Source organism: Triplophysa rosa, linkage group LG5, assembly GCF_024868665.1.
Source record: "Triplophysa rosa linkage group LG5, Trosa_1v2, whole genome shotgun sequence".
NCBI lineage: Eukaryota > Metazoa > Chordata > Actinopteri > Cypriniformes > Nemacheilidae > Triplophysa > Triplophysa rosa.
Genome location: NC_079894.1, coordinates 27,684,723 through 27,709,250, shown reverse-complemented (window position 1 = coordinate 27,709,250; position 24,528 = coordinate 27,684,723). Strand labels below are relative to the sequence as shown.

The 24,528-nt window shown below is 39.2% G+C and overlaps 2 protein-coding genes across 2 annotated transcripts; both read right to left on the bottom strand.

Moving 5' to 3' along the window:
• Window positions 1–30: 30 nt before the first annotated feature.
• ahrrb (aryl-hydrocarbon receptor repressor b) lies at window positions 31–14,811 on the bottom strand (the record flags this gene model as incomplete). Its single annotated transcript, XM_057334696.1, has 7 exons — window positions 31–1,368; window positions 2,522–2,706; window positions 3,526–3,659; window positions 3,802–3,925; window positions 6,667–6,756; window positions 6,960–7,057; window positions 14,625–14,811. Coding segments are annotated over 7 exons (1,740 nt in total), but the record flags the coding sequence as incomplete, so codon positions are not given.
• Window positions 14,695–23,106, bottom strand: mcm6l (MCM6 minichromosome maintenance deficient 6, like). Its single transcript, XM_057334601.1, has 19 exons — window positions 22,893–23,106; window positions 22,592–22,738; window positions 22,380–22,490; window positions 22,015–22,264; window positions 21,741–21,906; window positions 21,458–21,603; window positions 21,224–21,374; window positions 20,719–20,860; window positions 20,500–20,641; window positions 20,271–20,378; window positions 19,708–19,863; window positions 19,491–19,619; window positions 17,594–17,755; window positions 17,394–17,502; window positions 17,075–17,278; window positions 16,509–16,648; window positions 16,339–16,431; window positions 15,076–15,174; window positions 14,695–14,806 (listed from the first exon to the last, which is right to left on the bottom strand). Exons 1-18 carry the CDS (start codon window positions 22,985–22,987, stop codon window positions 15,124–15,126), a joined length of 2,502 nt encoding a protein of 833 aa, XP_057190584.1. The 5' UTR covers window positions 22,988–23,106; the 3' UTR covers window positions 14,695–14,806; window positions 15,076–15,123.
• Between the last annotated feature and the right edge of the window lie 1,422 nt (window positions 23,107–24,528).

Here is a 24,528-nt window from a genome sequence, read left to right as displayed (position 1 = left end):
AAACGCACAGAAACAGTGACTGAGGTCAACGGCTATTTTCTTTAATAAAAGATCAACTGAATCATTCAAACTAAAAATATATAAATGAAAAATACAACAGTAAATAGATTTTTTTTTAGAAAAATTAATGACCAAGCGATAAGAGTACAAATAAATTCTTGTTGGTGCAAAAAAAAACAAGACAACACCTGATCAAATCCAAAATCGTACACATTTTAACTGGATAAAGTTGCTTTGTTTCTCTGTATAACTTTTTTTTATTTTTGTGCCCTATCGGTCATCCCTGTGAAAAGTCATTTCAAAATAACCAAAAGTGTATACACAAGTCCCACATAGAAATGAACTCACAAGTCTGCAATGACATCATTAGTGCCCAAAATGGAAAATTATCCTTCGTCTCAAAGGAGCAGAACCCCTGAGCATTTGCATTCAATTTAACAGCCTTTTTACTGCATGTATACATATGGGTTTGCTTTGTGTAGTACAGCGTTCACTGCGCAGTTTGGGGTGATGTGTCTTTGCACGTGCCCTGGACTAAAATCACGACAATTGTCGGACCAAGGCGGAGAGTCGAGAGGTTCCCGTTTGATCGCGTGACTCCTGAACTCATAATTCATCCGGGCATCCTGCTGCATGTGGCTTTTATGATCCGCAAACACATATCCATCCTGACTGACACTCAAAGCGTCACAGTAGTTCAGACTTTTGTTCAGGACACACTTAAGAGGTTTGCCGACTCCTGCGCAGACATGCTTGTGTTGCCCGTTGAAGTGAGGGCTAATGACAGCTCTGCCTCTCTGACATGAGCTGTAGCCGTCATAACATTCAGCTTCGGTTTTTACCTGTGGATACTCGGAGAACGTCATACTTTGGCGCCAGTGTGTGCCGTATGCATTACACCCGTTTTCGGAGTCCGAATCTTGTTCGGTTTTAATTGCGGTTTCAGGGAGCATCATGTTGTTATAACATTCATTCTGCATATTATTTCTTCTCTCACCCTTCACATCAACACAATAACTCTCCACCCCATTGTGACCACTGAGCCTGTGTGCGTCTACACTGTAACCAGTCTGTAATTTTCCAGCATGGGCGTTTTTGTAGAAGGGGTGGTAGATTCTGCCGGGCCCTGTGCGCGAGGCGACGGGACAGTGGGTGTTCCAGGGAACGTCCAGAACCTGATGTCTAGAGCCGCCCAGAGCGGAAACACAGAAGTTGAGAGGCTGCTCTTGGGTTTTGCAGCCTTCTCCTCTGTATCTCCTATTGGCCAGGACTGACCTGGAACTGTCATGACAGAAAGTGCTTGACCAGTTAAAACGCAGCATCTCTTCGCTGTCAGATGAGCCACCGGACACACAGAGCCTCTTATCACTGCAAAGTCAAAGATTACAAGGATTAAAATGACAATATCCACAGTTTCCGTAGACCCTGAAATATAATTTAGGGTTAGGCTGGTTTGTGTACCCAGTACACAGCATTTAATTTCTTAAAGTCACAGTGCAACTAAAAATGATCGTATTAATTTTCTTACACAGCGGTGCATTATTTTTGTCAAATTCATTTGCAGTTGTAATCTTTAATCAAAAACAAAGATCCACTCCCCCTCTAAACAACAACTCTTCTCTTCGTGACGTAATGCCTGAAAAAGAGGTAGGACTGTAGCCTACTGACTGTCCAATGGGTACCGGTGGTGTATCAGGCCAACTTACAACGATCCAATCAATTAGGCGAGGGCGACATGAAGTTCCGCCCTACTTTTTTATTTATTTCAGAAGCCGTTTCACTTGGATGTACGTCACGATGCGGAAAAGAAGACACTCGCAACTGGTGACTTTAAACAGCATGTGAATATACAGTAAAAGGGATAGTCCACCTAAACGAAAGATTTATTCTGTCATGTAGTTCGAAACCTGTGGTAGTCAATGACGTCCCCGAAATGTCAGTTGCTAACATTCTTCCAAATTTCTTTGTGTTCATCAGTAGAACAAATTACACAGCAAATAAAGAACAAAAAGTTGAAATTTACACAATAGAGCTTGTTAATCGACATCACGCAGCGTTGAATGTTGCGCCATCTTGGGAGGATGGCTGCTAGTGCGTTCAATGCAGCGTTTTGTTTTTCTTGTTTGATCAGGAAATATAACTATGGTAGGTCAGACTTGCCGTGTTAAAAAACTGCAATAGCATTACGAGTCGTTCAGGAAAATCCCCTGGTTCTTTCACTTCCAATTTCTCCATATGTCAAACAAAAGAGTAACAGTACATATCAAAACAATAATAGCAGTGGAGTATGATCCTCCCAAGATGGTGGCGCCACTGCAACATAGGGCGTGACGTCAGCTTCACATTCTCTACTTACACAAAATGTATACAGGTTTGGAACAACTTCAGGGTGAGTAAATGATGACAGAATTTTTGGGTGGAGTATCCCTTTAAGAGCTCACAAAAAATAGCTGACAGACAAAAGGAGAGCGAGAGAGAGCGAGAGCGAGCGAGCGAGCGAGCGAGAGAGAGAGAGAGAGACCTGCTGGTAGAAGTTCTGTGTTTGCTTTTCATCATCATACTCTTGACTCCGAGATCAGTGACTGAGGGCAGGACTATAGGAACAGCCACACAGAACAGGGCTAGCTGGGGTGGCATCAGAGCTCCAGCGTCCGTCTTTCTCTTCTGACCCTGAAGGAACTTCAGTCTGCCGTGAAACTGCATGCTCTACAGGAGAAAAGAGTAAAACAGTCCTAAGCCAGATCAATGACACACAATCACAATGACATATTGCCCTAAGATGCTGAGGTTGTCATAATTTGTGCATGAAAGGGTATTTAAAGGGGTCCTATGACACGGCTAAAATGAATATTATGGTTTGTTTTAGATGTAATGCAATGTGTATACACGACTTAAGGTTCAAAAACGCTGTATTTTCCACATACGGTGCATGTTTGTATCTCCTCTTTGCCCCGCCTCACTGAAACACACAGATTTTTTACAAAGCTCATGGCTCTGAAAAGCGAGGTGTGCTATGATTGGCCAGTTCACCAGTGCGTAGTGATTGGTCGAATACTGCAAGCGTGTGACGGAAATGTAACGCCTCTTACCATATTTGGAACATCAGGTTCCTCTTCAATTGTACTGACAGGTACGCCCACCTTACTTGCGTATACATTTGGGCGGTCTCAGTCAAATCAGACCACCAAATGATGTAGATTTGTGGGGGTGTGGCTACACGAGGCGTTTCAGGCAGGTCTGGGTGAGCATTCGCTTTTAGATAGATTTTTGCAATTTTACGTGTCTAATACATGCATGGGCAACTTATAACACGGACACAGAAAAACAAGTGTTCACGCCATATGACCCCTTTAAAAGGTTATTTCAAGACCTGGGGAGGGTAACTGGCAATGGTCAACTACTACAGCTTTTTGTTAAGGTTGATTTGGTTCACCAAACCGTGATTATGCAGTTGTGTACATTAAATCAAAAAGATCAGATAATGACTTGGGTCTAATGCGTTGTTCGCATGATGTCACAACTGACCTGGAAGCCGGAGGTGCTGTCCAAAAGGCAGCGTACTCTTGCTACAAAGCACCGTGTGAGGAAGGGCGACAGGTCCGGAAGAACCCCATCAATCTCCTGAGGGCTGAACAGATGACCAATCGCAACATTCTCATCTGCAACATCACATGAGATGAAGACAAATGTTGTTATAGATCTTAGAGCACATTAAGGACAGAAACATCCAGGCAAGTAAACGGAATGTAATCAGGAACAGTGAATACTGTGTCACACAGGGTTAATGGTAATTATACACACCTGCGTCTCGGGCGGTTTGAGGGTCTGCCCGGCTGGGGTTCATGGCCCAGTGGAGTTGTCTCCAAAACTCCTGCCGCTCCTCCACATGGATATAATCAAAGACGTTCTGGTGCATCACGTCCGTCTGCCAAAGAGAGTCACGCACAACAACACAAAAGCAGAAAGTGTTTACTTCAGAAGCGCCTCGGCTCTCGCACCAATGTGTGCTTTCTGTTTGCCCGCTATAATGACACGCGCACACAGATGAATGAGCTTTGCTTCAAAATATCTGAACGTTACTTGATTAGATACAAGAACACCATATAAAAGTAGCTATTTTAATATTTATATATATTTTACGATAAAAGAATATAATTACAAAATATAGACAAGTGTCGAAAAGTTTTTGGTTTTCAAATGTCTATAGGCAATGTGATGAACTTACACCTGTGTGAACATTTGGGGGGGGGAATCACACATGACTTGAAAATGTCAAGTTAGTTCTATCATTTGCTTGCAGATATTTTATTTTATTTTAATATCAATTGAAAAACAACAATTGTGGCTTCAAATCTTCAGGTCATTGGAGGGGAAGAATTATAAATAAATAAAATGATTACATTTTGATGAAAGATGACAGACATTTTTTCTTTGGAATGAGCTGTGCAGATAAATCGTTCACAATAAGACCGGTAATGTTTATTTAAGTACACACAATCAACTGCAATTGACTCGAAAGCTTTTCATCTCTTTTACATGGTATAATTCAGTTTTATATTAAACCACATTTAAAACGTTACTTCAAATTTTCCCTCTGGAGACTTCTTGTTAAAAAATGACGTATTAATCATCTTTCTTGTGTATTTGCTGGAGTTACGGTTAATAAAGCGCTGGGAATGGTACAGCGGCCGCCTCATGAGCAGCATGTTTGTGTTGCGTGACACCACGGCTGCTTGCATGCGGACAGATGTGACTCTGATGCTGATGAAAAACAAAAGTCTGAAATGCCATCTGACGCCACCAAACCCACTGTTCATAAACCAACCGAAAACATTCAACCTTCCTTTTATTTTCCAGCTTGGGACATGCGAAGCTTTCCACCAGCCTTTCATGTCTCATGCAGAAGCGTGAGTATTCCATCACATTCTCTGCACACGGGAGGAATTTACACTCAATCTCACGCAACCTGCCGGGAACGTCCGGGTCCGAATTCACCCACCAATTAAAATAAGAATAAAAATGTTCATTGCCATGAAAATATCACAAAGCATATTTTAAACCAGTTATGCACATTCACTGCATATTTTGTACTGTAATCTATGCACACATTAATTATAATCTACTGCAAATGCAAAATGCAAAAAGCATAAAACAAAACTCAAAACGATGATTTGGGACGTGTAAAGGAGCGACACAATTATTTGGATTTGTAATGAAAATAATATCGCTATTAATAATTCGTAAAGGGAATGTTAGTAAACCAAAGAAATGAAAATTCATTTAATTATAAACCTGCATGATTTTCTTTCCTCTACGAAACCCCAAAACTATTTTGAAGAATGTTTGTAACCAAACAATAATGACCACCATTAACTTGTATTAACTGCATGAACACAAAACCACTGACACGTTTCTCAAAATATCTTCTTTTGTGTCACTCAAAATAAAAAGCCAACCCTTTAAGGTCTAAAACCGGGTTCATTGTCTCGGTTTTCTGCTCATCTGATCATAGGGTAAAATGTGATCTGGAAATGTTTTCGTGAGATTCACCATTTAACACTTGCCAAGGAAACATTTAAAGACTATAAAACCCTTCTAAAGACTACGTGAATGAAATGAACTATATTTAGATTTTGAGGTTGCACTCACATAGTGGAAATGGCCATTTCTTGTATAACCACACGATTTGCGTTTAAATTTCTCTGACAGTCCTGCGATTTAATTGTGGAAAAAAGGACGAAAAAAGTGAAGATAAACAAATGGATAAACCCAATTGTTGAGTAAAGTGAACCCAATTTTTTTTTTATATTTCACCCAACAATGAAACAACCCAGCATAGGTTAATGTAAAACACTACGGTTGGGTTTGTCCATTTTTGACCCAACGGTGGGTTGAAATAACCCAACATTACAACTTTACCTATTTTTATCTTTCTCTTGTCTTTGTTGAGTTCTTTTTAATATTACTTCAAAGGTATAATTCACAATGAAGCTCTTTTTCCTAAACATTTGCTGAACATCAATTGGTCCAACACAATCTTATTGCAATTTGTAAATATTTTACACGGTGGCTGTATGACTTCAAATGATCTCATTCGTATGTTTTTGTATGATCCAGTGACGTTTGGTTTAGGGGTGGCACCTCTTCATTGCTTCGTTCTAATCGTACGTTTTTTGTGTGATTCACATCATAGGAATTTATACGAATAAACAAGCTTGTAGAATAGTCCTGTGAACTACATTTAGTCTGCAATTCACTGCACTATGAAATGACAAAGCTGTGGAATGAAATATTGACCCAAATGTGAGAACAAGTTAACAAGCACTTATGTGTTTTTAAAGGAGTAGTTGACCTTCAAACTGAGAATTCAGTCATTATTCATGCACCCTCTTGTCATTTCAAACCTGTATGACTTTCTTCCGCAGAACACAAAAGAAGATATTTTGAAAAATGTTGGTAACAGAACAGCACAGCCCCCCATTCACTTCTATTGTAACCAATGCAAGTGAATGGGGGGGGGCTGTTAACAACAGTCTTCAAAATATATTTTTTTGTTCTGCAGAAGAAAGAAAGTCTTACAGGTTTGAAATGACAAGAAAGCGTGTAAATGATGACAGAATTTTCATTTTGAAACTTGAACTGCTCCTTTAAGTGGAAAAAGGATACCTGATGAAATCCAAGGTAATCGGCGATACTGGACGACGCGTAGAAAATAATCCCATCTGTACTGACGACCAGAGCGAATCCAGTCAGAGACTACAGGAGACATGAGGATGAATGAATACAGCTTGATGTGACGCATGCAAATATAAAGATGGAATGTTTGTGATGGCAAATGAAGTTCAGTTATCAAAAAAAGAGCTATAAGTTATAAATAGTTTATATAAACTATTTAGATGGCTTTAACTTTAAAAAAAAGGACAAAGGAACTAATTACAATCAGTGCCCATTGCAGTCACCTGTAGAAGAAGATCACTGTCTATCACATAAGACAGAAGCTCCTTGCTGTGATCCTGGTTTGACGCATGACTGCTGTGATTGTCTTTCTCTTGAACCGCTGTAAGAAAAAAAAACATGAGAAAGAAAGACAGAAGGTAGTGAGGTAGAGGTTTATCGTGCATATACACCAAACCTCAGGAATAAAGCCCTTCGATACGTATTCCTTCATTAATGCTTCCTAAAGAGAAAACGTTTTTGAAGATACTATCATTTCAACCGTTTCTATTCCTCATCTGCTCTTAGTCAAGCAGATCCATTTCAAATGTGTTTTTCAGTTTCACGACTGGTCGAGAATGACCACAGACTAACTTCAGGAATGTGCTCGGGTCTTTCTTGTGGCCCATCTTTCCAAAGGCGGTGAGATAAAATCATACAAAACTATTCCATGCCAGCTTTTTGAGACATCTTAAGTGAAAGACTTAGTCAAACATCAGCACATGATCAAAGTGAACATAACCACAAACAGACACTGTGATGTTTACACTACACAAATACATCATACATCAACCAAATCTGCTTCAGACCCAGATTATGATTTGTTTTCTTGAGCAGCCGTTATGAATTTACACAACGTTCTTTTTATCATTTCATTATAATTTCATTTTGCAAACGACATGTTTAATGGAGCAACGTGGAGATTTTAGCGGCGTCTAGTGGTGAGATTGCGAATTGCAACCAACGGTTCACTCCATCCCTCCCTCCTTTTCGAACTCGACAGGACAAAAATGCGTCACGTTTTCGCTTCTTTGCCGAAGGAGATAACGCATTTACGAAACGTGCTCTTTAGAGCAGTTTGTCCATTTACGGCTACTGTAGAAACAACATGGTGAATTCCATGTAAGGGGACTCTTGGTGTGTGTAGATAGAAATAGCTCGTTCTGAGGTAATAAAAACATAACGCTTCATTATGTAAGGTCTTTAAACATCTCTGAAGACATAGTTATGTATATTATATTCCATTTCTGTCAATAGATCCTCCAAAAAATTACACAGACCCGATCAGTTCACAGGAAAATTAAAATTCTCAATTTAGTCAACATCAAAACATCCCTCATCGTTTTCCTCAGATATACATAAACAATACATTTAATATTAAAATGTCTTCTAAAATAAGTCTTAAATGCTGAAGCTATTAATTATTAACAATAATATTTGTTTTAGCCGTGTCATATGACTCCTTTAAAATAACCCAAATGGTTATTTTATAATATATAATTATATAAATATATATTATATAAATAGCAAAACAATAAGTGCGTGAATCTGTTTAAAAGTCGACTGTCATAAATCCATTTAGTACTTTCATACAAAATATGCCATTAAATAATGCACTATAATGTAAAAAAACGGACTCAAAAAGACAGAACGCATCTCATACGTTCTTTAATAGCAGTGACGGTACAAGTATAGGCTACACACTTGTAAAATTGACTGGTGACGACGACCTGCCATCCTGATTTATATTCGACTCTCCATCAAACCCACATTTTATTCACACAGAAAACAGACCTGACTCAAATTCAGACATTCTGTCTCATCTCTAAGGGCTCATTCTCCATTCATTCACTTCACGTCTACTGCCAAAAAAGCCAACTCTGCAGGTGGATGGGCTACTTTTCACAAAATATCTTCCCACACTGCAGAAAATGATTTTAATAAGCAGCCCATTTCACCGCTGGGTTGTTTTGATGAGGGGATGGAAATAAAAACCAGATTTGCTCTTGACAACTGAGGTTAAATTTACGAGCAGATGTGCGTGTATGCGCTAGCTACATAACACAGCGCAGAATGGATTCTGTGGCTCTTTTCTGCCAGTTTCTTTTAAGTTTTAACATCGACTCAAAACACAAAACCCTCATCGAATACACAACAGTCCGCAGTCACAGACGACAGATATCACATAATAGTTTCTAACAGCTACCTGTTTGAAAGCATGAGAATTTACAGGGAAAAGGTGGGAATTCAATAATGATCCAGTGAAATTAAAATGGCAGTTTTGCAATCTTATCTTTTATTATTTGGGTATAGACTGTTTCAAAGCAACAACATAAACAAACGTTACTGCGGGCGCGTTCGTGGACTGCCCTTAATTTCCAGTGCACATTCACAAACTGTAGATTATTTCTGATAACAAAAAATCAGAAAATCGAAAAGAAGCGTTACTTGGCTAAACTTGCCTCTCCAATATTTTTTATTTGGACTGCGATACCAAGCTCAACCGCTAGATGTCAATGTACCATACGGTTTGTTTAAATGCGACCAAACTGCAGTGTAAAATGAACATACAACAAAATTAAACAAATCGTTTATTTAACTAAATTTTTACACAACAAAATAAAATTAACATAAATTAAATATAATATAAATAGTTATATTATTAGACTATAGCCAGACCGATAAACAAACACAGGCCGGAAGTTAATTTTAGGTGAATATCTACATACAGGTTTTATGAGTGCAAAATCACTTTCAACGCCTGTCCTTCAAATACTAAAACACCTTTTATAATGTTTTCCTATGACATTCCTTATCAATGAGTACACAACTACAGGACCCATTCAACAAATTGTTTATTTAATCAAATTAAAATACACATTGTTATACAATAAAATTAAATAATTTAATATGAACGTGAATTAAATATCATATAAATAGTTATATTATTAGACACTAGCCAGACCGATAAACAAACACAGACAAACATAATCAATTTATTTCATAAGCCTTGGAGGTTTTATGAGTTCTATTGACATTTCTTATCAATGAGCACAACTTCTCAACTATACTTCACAAAAAAGCCTTTAATCTATGTGTGCTTTTCGGAAACATAATGGATTCTGTTAAAAGCACTTAACCATGAAAACTTTCAAGTGATTTTTTCCCAAAATACTATTCAGAGAACAGAGAATGTTGAATAAAGGCATTGTGTCATGACTCGCGAGAAAGAGGATGTATGACAGTAGACTCATTTGTGCATTTCTAGACATGTGACGGACTGATCATTTTCACTAGTGTCTCTGAGGTCAGGGTCTGGTGTTCTACAGTCACGCAAATCCACTTTAACTGCACGCTCTTAAAGGGCCAGCGCTCTATTTAAACGCTGCTAAAGGACTGTGCAACCTGTGTCATTCTGTGGTCATCTCTTAACTGTGTATAACTTTCAAATTGCCATTTCATTCCTTATTGACCGACAGTTGTTCTTTAAGCTGCGTTGCAAACGGAAAACACATAGTTAAAGGACAGAAAAGGTTATATGAATGAGAACAGAAAATAAAGGGTTTGCCAAAAAACATCAGAAGTTATTTTACAGTTGTCACGCAACAGAACGGAGTTTAACGACAGACTCCTTTATGACGTATCTGGGTCATTGACCAGTTCTTTGCATGACATCGCGTGTGACGAACCGTCTTTAGTTTGCCAACAAATACGGACCCCATAAATGTTCTTACTGTGGGGGTTTGACGTTAACAATAAATATTTCAGCTGCTCAGAAACAGATTTTTGCTGTTGCTCCTAGCCTTCGTGTCAACAAAAACGCGTTAAATGGCTGGGTGACAATACGCAATGCAGTTTTCTAAATGGATCATGTGTGCACAACGTAAATAAAGATCAAAGATGGATTTGTCCAGGGGATAAATATGAGCAGGAATTCTCAAACAAGTGAGGGAGGAAAATTCTCGGCCTCATGCTAAAACAGATGTGAGGAAACACACACACACACACACACACGCGCGCGCACGCACGCACACACACACACACACACACACACACACACACACACACACACACACAATGCTGGGATCATCCATCAGTTTTCAGCACACATGATGAAAATAAACAGAAGAATGTTTCCAGCACAGAAGACATGATGGAATTTCCCCGATCCGCACGCAAGCAGCCGAGGGTCTGCGGAGAGAAAACTAAACGTGATACTGGAAGCTCAAGGGCGACAGACTTTAAACCAGAGCCAACATGATTTCCTAATGGAGACCAATCCTTTCTTCAGCCGTCAGCGCTGTGTTCTGATACTGACCAATATATCAATTCAACTCATTATTATGGATAAAAAAGGATATGAAAAACGTCGGTTGTTTCTCACATAGAAACCTTCTAATAGTAAACTATCTGAGCTATCCTATAAAAAATACTATATTTTTACTATATAAAGTTTTTGCACTTGTTATTACTAAAACCTGACTAGAGATGCACTGATTCTGAAGTTTAAATTAATATTTGTTAACTTTCTGAATGTTATTAATTCCTATAATGACTATTAAAGGGACCCTCCGCCGAATAATGAAAATTGTGTCATGAATTACTCGCACTCAACTAGGGCTGTCACGATTATTAAATAATCGTCTCGTCGCGATTGTTTGGCCTCGCGATGGTTTCAGATCATCGCAATTATTGCACATCTCTATAGAAGACACTAGGGGGAGCTGTAGTGCATCTGCATATTACATATTTTATTGTATATATTGTTACTAAAGCATGGTGATACTTGTAAAATGTACCACTACAACACAATCACTTAAAAAAAACTAAAGCATATACCATAAAAATAACCTGCAGTACAATTTAATATTATTTCAGTGTGAAAACCAGTCTACCGAAATCTCATTAACATAGAAGTAAACTTTTATTGTAGTCTTGCAAGTGAGAAAAAAACAGACTTGATGTTTTTCTATGACTGATAGTATTTTAATGGTGGCTTCAATTCACTCCTGATCAATTTACAAGTATTTGGCGGTTGTATTATTGACAGGTAAAAGCCTAAACCTTAAATATATGATGACCCAATTTTTTCCGATGTATTTCCAAGAAAAAGAACATAGTCTTTATATTCAGAACAATATGGTCGTTTCAAAGCTGAATAAAAAATGTATGAGAATTAAAAGTCAAAGCTCTAAAACAGACAATTAATCATCATAATCGCAATGATTTATCAGACAATTAATCGTCAGCCAAATTTCATAATCGTGACAGCCCTACCCTGAAGTCATTCGTCAACCCTTAGGACCGTTTATCTTCAGAACTTAAGTTTATAAGTTTGGTTGCGTTGCAGTGTCCAGGGGAGTCAGAAAGATCCCGGACCTCTTCAAAACCATCTTAATCTTAAACGGTCCTAGGGTTGATGAACGACTTGAGGGTGAATAATTCATGACACATTTTTCGGTGGAGGGTCCCTTTTATACTGAACATCAAACTGGTGATGTTTCTTAACATTTTCTATATACAATTTATTGCATTTTCCTGTCCTCTTTTGATTGACAGGATATTTTGGCCTGATCATCGGCTTATTTTTAACTATCTGCCGATATTGTGAAAGTTACTTTTAGCGACCGACACCGATTATTGGCCAGTATATTGGTGCATCTTTCATTTTTACCATTGTTAAAGGAATGGTTCACCCAAACAAAATGTCCCCATTGACTTTCCATAGTAGGAAGAAAAATTACTATGGTTAAGTCAATGGGGACCATTTTTGGGTGAACTGTTCCTTTAAGTAGCTGTAGCTTATAAAAAAGTTGAAATTGTATTTTATTATAACTGTGGAATTGGATGGATGACTGTTTTTAAAATCGACCACGATAGTTTACCCTAAAATAAAAACGGACACTATAGATAAATAAACTAATGCAGATAATCGCCTAAAATCAGCCTGCCCGATATATTTTATTACAAGAAAGTGTAGGTGAAAAATGAAACATTACGTTTGGCAAATGCGGCCATCCAAAGTGAATTGTGAATGATATAAACAGAAGCGTCAAGTTTGCTCAGCATCTCTCTTTTACGGTTTTCTCATAGAATGCAGACCGGGGTGTTTGCCAAGCTGCTGTCACGCAAACTTTCCCCAGGAGTCAGTGGGGCATCCATTACCCATAACCCCCTTCTCTCCTCATCTGCCTCTGGATCTCAATTACTCCCTCATGTGTGCTTGCAAAAAACTACTCAACAAAATGTTGTCATGGAGTAAATACAGCTTGAATTTTTACAATCTATAAAAATTGCGCAAATCAGCTTGAGTGTTTCTTTCCTTTCTGTGCATTTCATGCGACTGAGAAAAACAAGAGACACAAATGTGAATGCAACAATGACGGACAAACATAACTGATAAAAACAGTAAAGCGCTTCAGTGCCACAACACAAAACACCAATTCTTCAAATTCTTCAAATGTTGCTCCCTCAACAACTTTACCTCAGATATTGGCAGCAATCTTTCAACTTTAAATTTAAAAAAGATTTTTCTACTCATGTTGCTCTTTCGTTTCTCAGTTAAATATTACATAATCAAATATTGTGTTTCGTAAAATTTGCTTCAGATCTTTCTCCAAATAAATTCTTAGCATAGATAAAAACAGAAACAAATGAGACAGTTGTTAATGTACATTATTACACGGCTCGTTGGAATGCTTGATTCTGATTGGCCAGTCGTGACATTTGCAGGTTCGTTATTCCCAGATAACAACCTCTCAAAACTAATAACAGACTCTAACCTGGATGCAGCAAATCATTTTAACAGGTTTTCTTGACAAATTAAATATAAATATCTTTTAATAACATATATGACATTATATTTAGAAATGATTAAACCAAATTGTTCATGACATTTGAACGTCGTTTCTTACCCTAAAACCGAAAGTAAACAGCTTTTCCTTGCGGAAGGTCTGCATTCGGCAAAAATGAGCTAATATTTCAAATTCAAATTTTATGTCCAGTTTTTTTCTCATGTGGCAAGTAGCCGTGTAATAAGCGGGATAATGTACAAGCAGCCGGCTGTTATCGCGAAATAAGCCCCTTCAGTGAGATACAAGACCCTTCTGGTCACACTGTCGGGGCTTATTTCTGCGATAACAACCGGCTGCTGTACATGATTATCCTTACGTAAAGAGTAATAAAGCACAACATCATCACTTGGTTATGATGAGTTCATAATATGCATATTTCGGTATTGTAGCAAATGTAAGCACAAAGTCTGTAACATCTTGTTACATTGTGCTGGACTAAGTTTTACGTCTTCAGTGAAGGTCACAGAAAATGATGGAAACAAACACAAGTGGCCTTGAAGACAAATGTTACAATAAAACATACAGTACACACCAATCTCACGTTAACGGAAAGATTCCAAAGGGTGAAAACAAAAAAAAATGTCTGGGGTTAAATATCATGTACTGTATGTATTTAGAGTTATCTAAACCAAATACTGGTCATCAGAAAGAGTCGGTGAAATCTAACCAAAGACACCCATACAGACTATGACTCCTGTACAGTGTACTCAAACACAAAACGGCACAGAAATGCACATCATACTTATCAAGAACTAACATTCTGGGTACGCATAACAGTTTTAAATGGTCCACATTACTCAGATTTGACAAGAGATGCTCAACAGGCCTCCTGCCTGCCAAACACTGCCAAGCAACCCAGGCCAGAACTGATCCAGTATGACACTTACACCACTGTCCCAACAAACAGCATATGCTTATACACACAATGCTGACATATTCTAATAAAGCCCCACACGAAGATGCTTTCTGTGCATTCAAAATATTACTGACCAGCTGAAATGCATTTGGTTCTCTCAGTATATAGGAATATTTTGAGGAATCTACAGTGAGATCTACCTTGAAAGAAGCTCTTCACTCGCAGGTAACTCACACCGAGTCTCAGCACGGACAGTTTGTCCAGTTTGGAGATGACATCAGCACTGAAGGGAAGAAGGTTGGCCAGCCGGTCCAGTTCTGCGTTCAGACGGTCACGGTGTCTCTTAGACGGGTTCGATTTCTGCCCGGCTTTCTCTGGTTTGCTGCATGCACAAAGTATTTATTTCAACTCGCACATCAAAGCTAGCCTAATGTAGCCGTTAACTCGACATTATCTAACATTTATGCTTGGATGCCTTGATCTAAAGTGACTTGCAGAGCATTTGATTTGTTCACTTATAATAATAATAATAATAATAAAGAAATCCATGATGCTAGAAACGTTGGCTTTAAAATCCTTTTAAAAAGGCTTTAAATGGCCTTTTTCAAAAAGTTAATCCAATAAGGCACTTTAAAAATGTAAATACTCAGCTGTTTCTGAATAGGTTTTCTGCGTTTTCTTCCAGCATACATGCAGTCTCTAGGTGAGATCATCTTCCACCTGTCTCAAGATCTTAACACAGCTGTTTACCTGAGAAACGATATAGGGAACAAAACAAGGATGACACAAAATTGCATGAAGCAAAAAACGATACAGTCAAGAAGAAAACACTCACCAAAACCCACATAAGCTTCTGCAGACCTTCTTTAGCCCAAGACAACGTTTGATCCGATTATTTGGGTCAAAACATCCAGAATGGGCAGAGGAAAGAGTCAACTGTTCACACGCGCGCGCTGTTGCTTTATATGCGCATCTTCTCGTGCGCATCCAGCAAGTGGCGCGCAGAGACAAATCTACATCACTCCAAACACGCAAGGCGCATTCGTGCGCGCGCTTCTGCCGCCCAGAAAACACGAAATCTCGAGTCGGGCTTCTAAAAATGACATTAACTTCATTCACTCAACTTTAATCTTAGCCACAGCATACTTCTGACACCCGAGTGTAATGCCCAACATTTAAAACAGAAAATCATTTGTATTGATTGAGATGACAGAGAACATACAGACAAAACACATCAACTCAATCACAGCCTTAAATACAGATACGAAATACCAAATCTGAAATAATAATAAAGTACGCAAATGCAACGTACTTTGGTTTTAATTCAATTTTCAATTAGCCTATATAACAGGCCTACGTGGTTTTGTCAATAGGGATCACTTCAACGTCAGTTTTCCTTTTTACTCGATTTGATTTTAAATTGCGAACTAACAGCCATGTGTGAAAGCTTTGCAAAGATTGTGATCATTACTACAGTATTTTAAATGCGTTTTTAAAAGTTATGAAGACCTGACCGCTGAAATTGCCATCAAACAATGTATATTTGACTACAATTAAACAATGCAACAGTAAGATGAAAAGGTCTAGAAATGCTAAAGGGTCAATAAAACGACTACTCGTTCAATATCAATAAAACACTGCATATTTTGTGTTTGCATTTTGTATAGTTTTGTGTACTTTGCCAAGCGTATGATGAGACACCCGAACTGCGCCATCTAGTGTTCAACAAACATATGCACATAAATGTCAAATATAAACCATTTATTTTCATTTCTTCTTTTCAATATTCACTTCAAAACGGTCACGTATTTAGTTTGTCATAATTTAGGATTAATGCATGAAACAGTAGGTAAAAAAATCTCAATGTCGGTGAAGCCAGTACAACTAGTCTTCCAGTATATAATTGGGATTCACCACTAAAAATGGATCTTCCTCCACAACAGGTTCGTCTCCGTCCTGACTGATCTTCTTCAGCCCTGTTTTAGTCAGCTCGATGATGATATGGTCCTGCAATGGAAAAAGGGGCATTTTATAGCCGCAGCAATTCAGATCAAGCAAACAATAAATACTACATGACAACTGACATAATGAACAAGTCTGTGCAGAACCCTCTCGATGAGATTCTTCTTAGCGATGAGGTCAGATTCAGACTCGATTTCACTCTCAATTTCCTTCAGGTACCAGTTGATCAGTTCACTCTTCTTAAGCGATGCCTCCTCATCCACTAAAACAAAACTCAACAGATTTAATAAGAAAGTTAACCCAAATAAATTGGTTCTTCATCTACTCACTATCTTGTCACTCAAATCTGAATTTTGAAAGAAAAAAAAAAATCACAACGGCCAAGACAGAAGCTCTATCTGTATATAAATAGGGTGTGTACATAGGAAAATAATATTTGTTTAATTAAAAACAATAGATGGGTTAACACCTTACTTAAATTTTGCTGTATCACCAAGAAATGTCTGGAGCATTAAAAAAAAATGTTATTTTAGGACCATATATTTTGCACATTTTTCCAAATATTTAGACCTAAAAGGACCTAAACTGTCACGGGTTAATTGTCACAAATGTCAAATCTCAATACAACGATTTTATTTCACACTAAAACCAAAAGAAAAACAGCTGTGTGAACGTCGCCGGGACTCACATTGTTCCATCTTCTGCATGTGAAGCACCAGCAGGTTAGAGAGTCTCTTATAGTCAGAAAATGACATTCTCAGTGCTGGTTTGGCTGCAGCCGCTTTCTCCGGCTTTCCTGCTGCATCATGTGTGTCCATAGGTTCCTCTGGAGGACCGTTCTCATGAACTCCATTCGGCACCTCTGTCTCTTTCCCAAACAGCTCATTCTGATCTGTCAAGGCATAAGAGAACTTCATTTGATCTCTCCTGACCTCTGACGCATTTCAGTCTCGTTGAAATTAAATACAGTAAACACATGTTGGTCATTCTATGAGAATCAGACTCACCGTTTACATCATTTTCCTGCTCTTGGTCGAAATTGATGTCGGGAGAGTCCACCCGAATGATGGATTTATTCAGAAGTCTGAACGCCTCTTTCACGTGTTTGGGCTTAACCTTTGCAATCAAGAACACCTTATTACAACCATTAAATACTGTGCATACAGGAAATTGTTTACTATCAAGTTGTAGAAGCCAGACATCAGACCTCATCTGAGCAGTAAAGTCTGGCCATGGCCTCAGACAGGCGTAACATGCTCTCCAGCTGCCGGACTGTGATTCGCCAGGCTGACTTTGTAGTCCCGCCTCCATCTCTCTGTCTCAGACGTTTGTACTGATCTACCACGAACTCCTGAGCCTCTGGAGTTATCTAGAAACACAGAAAATCACATTAAACAATCTTGACTACAATGTGTTTTTCCACTATACTGTATGCTTTTGGATTTTTTGTTTGTTTATTTTTGTCCGGTATACATTATATTCTTAACCAAAAGAAAACACTTGTGACAGGTTCAAACAAATCACACAAAAAAAGAAAAAAGTTAAGACTACTTAAGTTTTCAACTTCTTGTAAGAACCTATATTAACATTTTTATTTTAACACCACATCAGCAACAAAGGCTATTTCCATTTTCAGCACTTCAACAACTTTAAACACAATTAAAACTGCATAAATAAAATTATTATATTCAATTATTTAACATTTTATCATAAAAATAAAACATCCGTTAAATAACATAATAAATACTTCGAGATGCAACTGTGTGAAATTCTCACATCATGAATAGAGTGAACAAAATGATCGTGATTATCAGTATTATCACGGTTTTGTTCAAATGTGCTGGAAATGTCCAAAAAGTACTGATACCAAGTTTTATATTGATGTGACTTGTTAAAAGCACCTTTTGTTGTCATAAATCAAATAAATGACATTAATATTAGTCCTAGCACAATGGGGCTGTAAAAGTTTCTCGTGTTCAGGTTGAAAACAACCTTAAGTAAATCAGACATTCATTTCAACACAACGCAAATCAGAAAATCATCATCATCTGTGTACTTTAGGACCCAGGAGACACCTGCAGTCATAAAAGCGATCGCCAAAGAAACAGACGGAGTTGGACGGAGCTTTAAAATCAGAAATGTCTAAAGAAATATGAAGTAATAGTGTTTCAGTATATATTTCCCACAATATGCACATTTTTGGACTAAAAGCCGTGATCACAAATAAACAGGAGCAGACAAGAATGAATATGTATGTCTCATATCAATAACATACTATTTTGCTTGTTTATTTTGTACAGTGACCTGGAGGGGACATGCTCGTTTCGCTTAGTTTTGTCTTGGCCACGAGATATCACATCGTGGGAACATGATAATATGTTGTGGCCACGAGATATTAATTCGTGGGAACGTCATAACATCATGAGGCCACGACATATTAACTTGAGGGAACGTGACATGCTGTGGCCACGAGATCACCTTGTTGAGGTAACGACATCCTTATGTTGTGGCCACGCGATGTGAAGTCGTTCCCTCAAGATCCTAAGGTGACTTAAATGCATTAACAGCCTGGTGTCTATTAGCGCCTGGAATTATCAGAAATAGATGGGACTATAATAATATTTATTTTTAATTAAGATATAGGCCGGAATTAATAAATTATTGTATTGATATATTGCCTGTTATATTGAATTGCGTGTGATGGTGCCTATATACAGTAATAATAATAATTATAATAATATACAAATATTAAATAAAAATATACGATTAGTGAATGGATGGAAAAAAAACTGTGTGGTGCGATAGAAAAAATGTGTTTTATTTATTGGCAGCATGTCCCCTCCCGGTCACCGTAATTTTGCACTCCTGACATAAATGAATGTTTCATAATGCGTCTGTTATGCTGTTGCTTGGTACAGTTGGTACAGTTGAATGATAACTAAAATATGACATCACATTGCTAACCGTTGGACGTTTTTATCACCAGAAGGCATGCAGTAATAAAATGACTGGGGAAAATTATTAAAAAAAGGATATCATATTAAAAATCTACAAATTTTAGACATTACTTTGCGACACACGGCAAAATAAAGACGCTGTCTTACCTTGGGCTGGAACTGGCGGGCGAACAGTATGTATCTCTGGACTTCATCCGTACTGTAAACTCTTTCGACTGACTCCACGTTCCTGGCGTGAAGATCTACAATCCTGCGGGCGATGGCGTAGTCGGTCACCTGGTGAGAAAGAAAAACACACCATTGTAGTACATTGGCAAAACATGTTCTACAATACTAGACTATGAAAATTGATTTCACGCGTGACCTCATTGCATTCATCCACCAGTATAAAGAAAAGGTCAAATCTGGACATGATGGGTGCCGACATGTTGACGTTTTGCTTCAGAGATTTGGCACGGTTGTATCTGCCATCGATGGGGTTGGCAGCAGCCAGGATGGATGTGCGGGCGTTCAGAGTGGCCTACAGCATAAAAACACAACATCTACATTTACTCATTTAGCAGACGCTTTTATCCAAAGCGACCTACAAATGAGGTAAACAATAGAAGACAACAAAAAGCATAAGTGCAATGAAAGTGGTCTCATATAGCCTACCACAGTACTGTATACAAAGCAAAGTTATTTTTTTTAAGGATAGAAAGAGTAGAAAAGAAATAGAAGTCAGTACTAATCGGTCAGGTGTTGACGGAAGAGATGTGTTTTCAGCCGATTCTTAAAAGATGGCCACAGAATCTGCTGATCTTATAGCAGTGGGCAGATCATTCCATAAATGAGGAGCCGATCCAGAGAAGGTACAACGTGTTGACTGTTGTACACTACTGATGAAATAGAAAATATTTTGATACGTTTTATCAGGAGGACACACACCTTTACACCAGCCTTTGTGATGGAGATGGTTTGCTGTTCCATGGCTTCATGTATGGCCACCTGATCTTTGAGGTCCATCTTATCAAACTCATCGATACAACAAACCCCCTATAAAAACACAATTTTACATCTGAAGAAAGTTGATGCTATTTTGTTATGGTTTTCTAAATAGTTTACGCAATTGTAGAAAGTGGTTGAAGGAATGAAAAACTCAAATGTGCAAACGTACGTTGTCAGCCAACATGAGAGCTCCTGCTTCAATGACAAACTCGTGCGATTCCTCGTCTTTGACCACAGCGGCGGTCAGACCCGCGGCACTGCTGGCTTTCCCGCTGGTGTAGACCGCCCTGGGTGCGAAATCCTCCACGTGTCTGAGCGAAACATATCAAACGTTTCAATTCAAACATCAAATTATTATTCAAGTTTCAATGTGTTAAGTCTCATTTACTTGAGAAACTGGCTCTTGGAGGTACTCGGGTCTCCAACGATGCAAACGTTGATGTCCCCTCGCAGAGACGTCCCCTCCATGGTGGTCTTGGCAACACCACCAAATAACATAAGCAGAATTCCACGTTTAATTTCATCGTTGCCTGAAAAACATGGGCGTTTGCTTAGGGTGTGGAGCGTTTAAAAGGACGGTTCACCCAAAAATGAAATTTCGTTCATCATTTACTCGCCCTCATGGCATTCCAAACCTGTATGACTTACTTTCTTCGGCAGAAGACGAAATTAGACATTTTGAAGAACGTTAGTAATCAAACACGAGTGGTCCCCATTGAACTGACAACATTTCTCAAAATATCTTCGTTTGTGTTCCACAGAAGATGGAGACTTTTTTTTGTTTTGTACGACATGAGGGTGAACAAACGAAAACATTTTTTGGGGGGTTGAACTATCCGCTTTAAGAAATAGAAATGTGGATGCTATGAGCAAAAGAAAGTAGTGGCGAGTACCATGGATGGTGGGGAACAGGCTGGTGCAGAGGTTGTGATAGAGGTTCTTGTCTTGGCTCATCTCAAACACTTTCTCCCATTCTTGCACGGTCATCTGATTCTTCACACTCTCTGCCGTCTGATCTTCTGGACGAAGCTCCTTCCCTCCAAACTAAACACAAAAGAAAAACAACACCACTTAAATATCTTCCTTTAAGATTATGTCACACTTTGTGACGTGATCAAGGCTCTCACCCGTGGGTTAGTTGGAGCGACGTAGTTAGCGAGGAAGGCTAATCTGTACGACAGTTCCCGGACCCCCAAAGCTTTGAGCCCCTGAATACCATCAGCATCAAATCCCTCTTTCCCCGTCACCCTGCTGCTGGTTTCTGCCCGCGTGCCTTTTAATTAAATGCAACACAGGTCAGATAACGGATATCTACTCACAATGAACACAGGGGTAGCATTTGTTGTACAGAAAATGTATTCTATTTGAATCTAAATATTGCATAAGATCTGCTGCTGGATAGGTGTGTACCTGCAAGGGCCAGAGCTGACACATCAGGTACAACAATCAGTGTGCCGGTGAAGTCACAACGATCTCCTGCTTGTGCCGTTTCCACAGCCTCAGCCCTCAGGATCACCTCCAGGCTGCGTGGGATGCAGCCTCTCGGCAGCTCCGCCTGCGTCTCTTGGATGCGCGCCTGCCATTACGCACGAGTAGTTTGGATACATCACACAACGCGGATAATTCACAGCGGTTTGCGCACAGATTTAGGCTAAGAAGTACTAGGTGTTCTTTGCTTTCTTACTTTCTGGAAGTCAACAAAGCGCGACTTGTTGGTGTCCAGCATGAACCTGCGTCGGTTGGCGCACACGGGGTTCTTGCAGATGGTCGGCTGCGTGTATTTAAACTGTTGCTCCACATCTTTGATGACAGACTGACAGTCCAGGCAGAGGAAAGTACCGCTGACCAGCTCCGGGTGTACGGGGTGAGTGCGCACCACCTGCCCGCTGATGCGTAACAGAGTGCCGATGCGCGCGGTAGAGAGCTCACGGATCCTGGACGGCACATAACGTGCATTTCATTAAGGTCATTTCAATGTAAAGACAAAACTGGTCGGACAAAAATAGTGATGTGAAATGAAGCTGTGGGAACGGAGAGGTGAACGCTTACTTTTGTCTAGATGGAAAGTCTGAAAAGGCCACATAAAACTCTTTGGATGGAGGAATGTTTCCCTGATCTCTGGCGAAGTGTCGAACTGCTCGACAGAGATACGGATAAACCCTTAAAAACACAAGCTCGGAGTTTATGGAGGACACCATATAGCCTCACTCATAAAAAACACACGACAGAAATTGCAAGTTAATGGACTTCTTTTTCCTCACCTGTAATATTCCTCTTGAATGGTGGTGGCCAGCTGCTGGTTGTAGTGCTCGATGTTACAGAAGCCGACAGTGAGAGTGTTTCTCTCCGGTCTGATCAACTCTTGCGCATCAGCCAGATATAAAACATCACCGTTTTTATCCTGAAACCTAAGCATTTGATCAGATATTATGCGTTACGAGGCGCTGCGCAGACCGATATACATCTGACGTTATACGCCTATCGGTCTGCGCAGCGCCCTGTTAAGTCGCACACGTCTACAATTAGTGAAATGGTGTACATATAGCACCCGCCTGCACTTACTCTTCCAAAAACTCTAGAAATAACTTCTGACATTTCTCGGAGAGCTCGTCGCGCGATTGTACGCCCGCGGGCGCAGCTTCAGACCCGGGATCCATCAGACAAAAAACACACCTGACACCCACCTCGGCAGGTAACGAGCCCGCCAATCACACAGGTCGACTTTATGAACACGTGATTTTTCCAATCGTGCGGTCACGTGTTAATGAGACGCAAACCTGGCATCGTTGCAATTATCCTTATGTATTTACAAAAATTATATGATATTTTTGATGTTTTATATTTTATATGCTTTGGAAAAGTAAACACATACTATATGGTATTTGCATCTTGAATCTAATCTCAGGATGTATATATGAAGAGTTTGGTTCCAAAATGAGATATTGTGTTAGTTAACTGTATTTATTGAGTTATTATGGCTTAAAGGGGTCGTATGGTGCGAACACGTGTTTTTCTGTGTCTTTGGTGCGTTATAAGTTGCTCATGCATGTATTAGACACGTAACATTGCACAAATGAAAGTGTGGGAACAAAAGATGCATTCTATCTAAAAGCGAATGCTCACCCAGACCTGCAGCCTGAAACACCTCGTGTAACCACACCCCCACAAATCTACGTCAGTTCATCGTATGAGTTGACTAAGACCGCCCAAATGTATACGCAAGTAAGGTGGGCGTACCTGTCAGTACAATTGAAGAGGAACCTGATGTTACAAATATGGTAAGAGGCGTTACATTTCCGTCTCACGCTTGCAGTATTCGACCAATCACTACGCACTGGTGAATCAGAATCAGAAGAGCTTTATTGCCAAGTGTGCTTGCACACACAAGGAATTTTCTTTGGTGTTGGAAGCTTCTAGTACAGACATTCAACACAATGACAATACAATATAATACGATTTACAGTCTAAAAGATTCTAAATTGTGCATATATAAAATAAAGACTATTTTACAGAAAATGGGGGATAATAACATATAAGAGACATTGTACAGGGTAGTATATAGTAGAATAAACATATTAACAGATTGTATGTACACTTGTGCAAATGGATAATTTAGTAAGTAGAGGTAGTGTTATATACATGTATACATAAGATGTAGATATAATAAGGCACTATAGTGCACACTATAGGAGTAGTGGAAGTGGAATATTGCTCTTAAGGAGCAGTTATCTGTTTAGGAGGGAGATTGCCTGGGGGAAGAAGCTGCTTCTGTGTCTGGAAGTCCTGGTGTTTGGTGCTCTAAAGCGCCGGCCAGAGGGCAGCAGATCAAAGAGTTTGTGTGCTGGGTGTGTGGAGTCAATGATGATTTTTCTTGCCCTGTTTTTCACTCTGGAATCGTACAGGTCCTGAAGTGTGGGCAGAGGAGCACCAATAATTTTCTCAGCACTACGAACTGTCCGTTGTAGTCTTCGTAGGTCTGATTTGGTGGCCGAGCCATACCAAACAGTAATTGAAGTGCACAGAACAGATTCGATGACCACTGAGTAGAACTGGGTCAGTAGCTCCTGTGGTAGGTTGAACTTCCTCAATTGACGGAGGAAGTATAACCTCTGCTGGGCCTTCTTTACAATGGAGTCTATGTGGGACTCCCACTTCAGGTCCTGAGAGATGGTGGAGCCCAGGAACCTGAATGACTCCA

What these genes read in the sequence shown, in the direction of transcription:
- mcm6l (XM_057334601.1), bottom strand. Translation starts at nt 22,987, where the DNA reads ATGGATCCCGGGTCTGAAGCTGCGCCCGCGGGCGTACAATCGCGCGAC. An exon ending in GCAGGAAAATGATGTAAACG is followed by an intron (nt 17,279 to 17,393) that starts GTGAGTCTGATT and finishes ATGCCTTGACAG; the next exon opens with ATCAGAATGAGCTGTTTGGG. An exon ending in AGGAAGATCCATTTTTAGTG is followed by an intron (nt 15,175 to 16,338) that starts GTGAATCCCAAT and finishes ATCGTTTCTCAG; the next exon opens with GTAAACAGCTGTGTTAAGAT.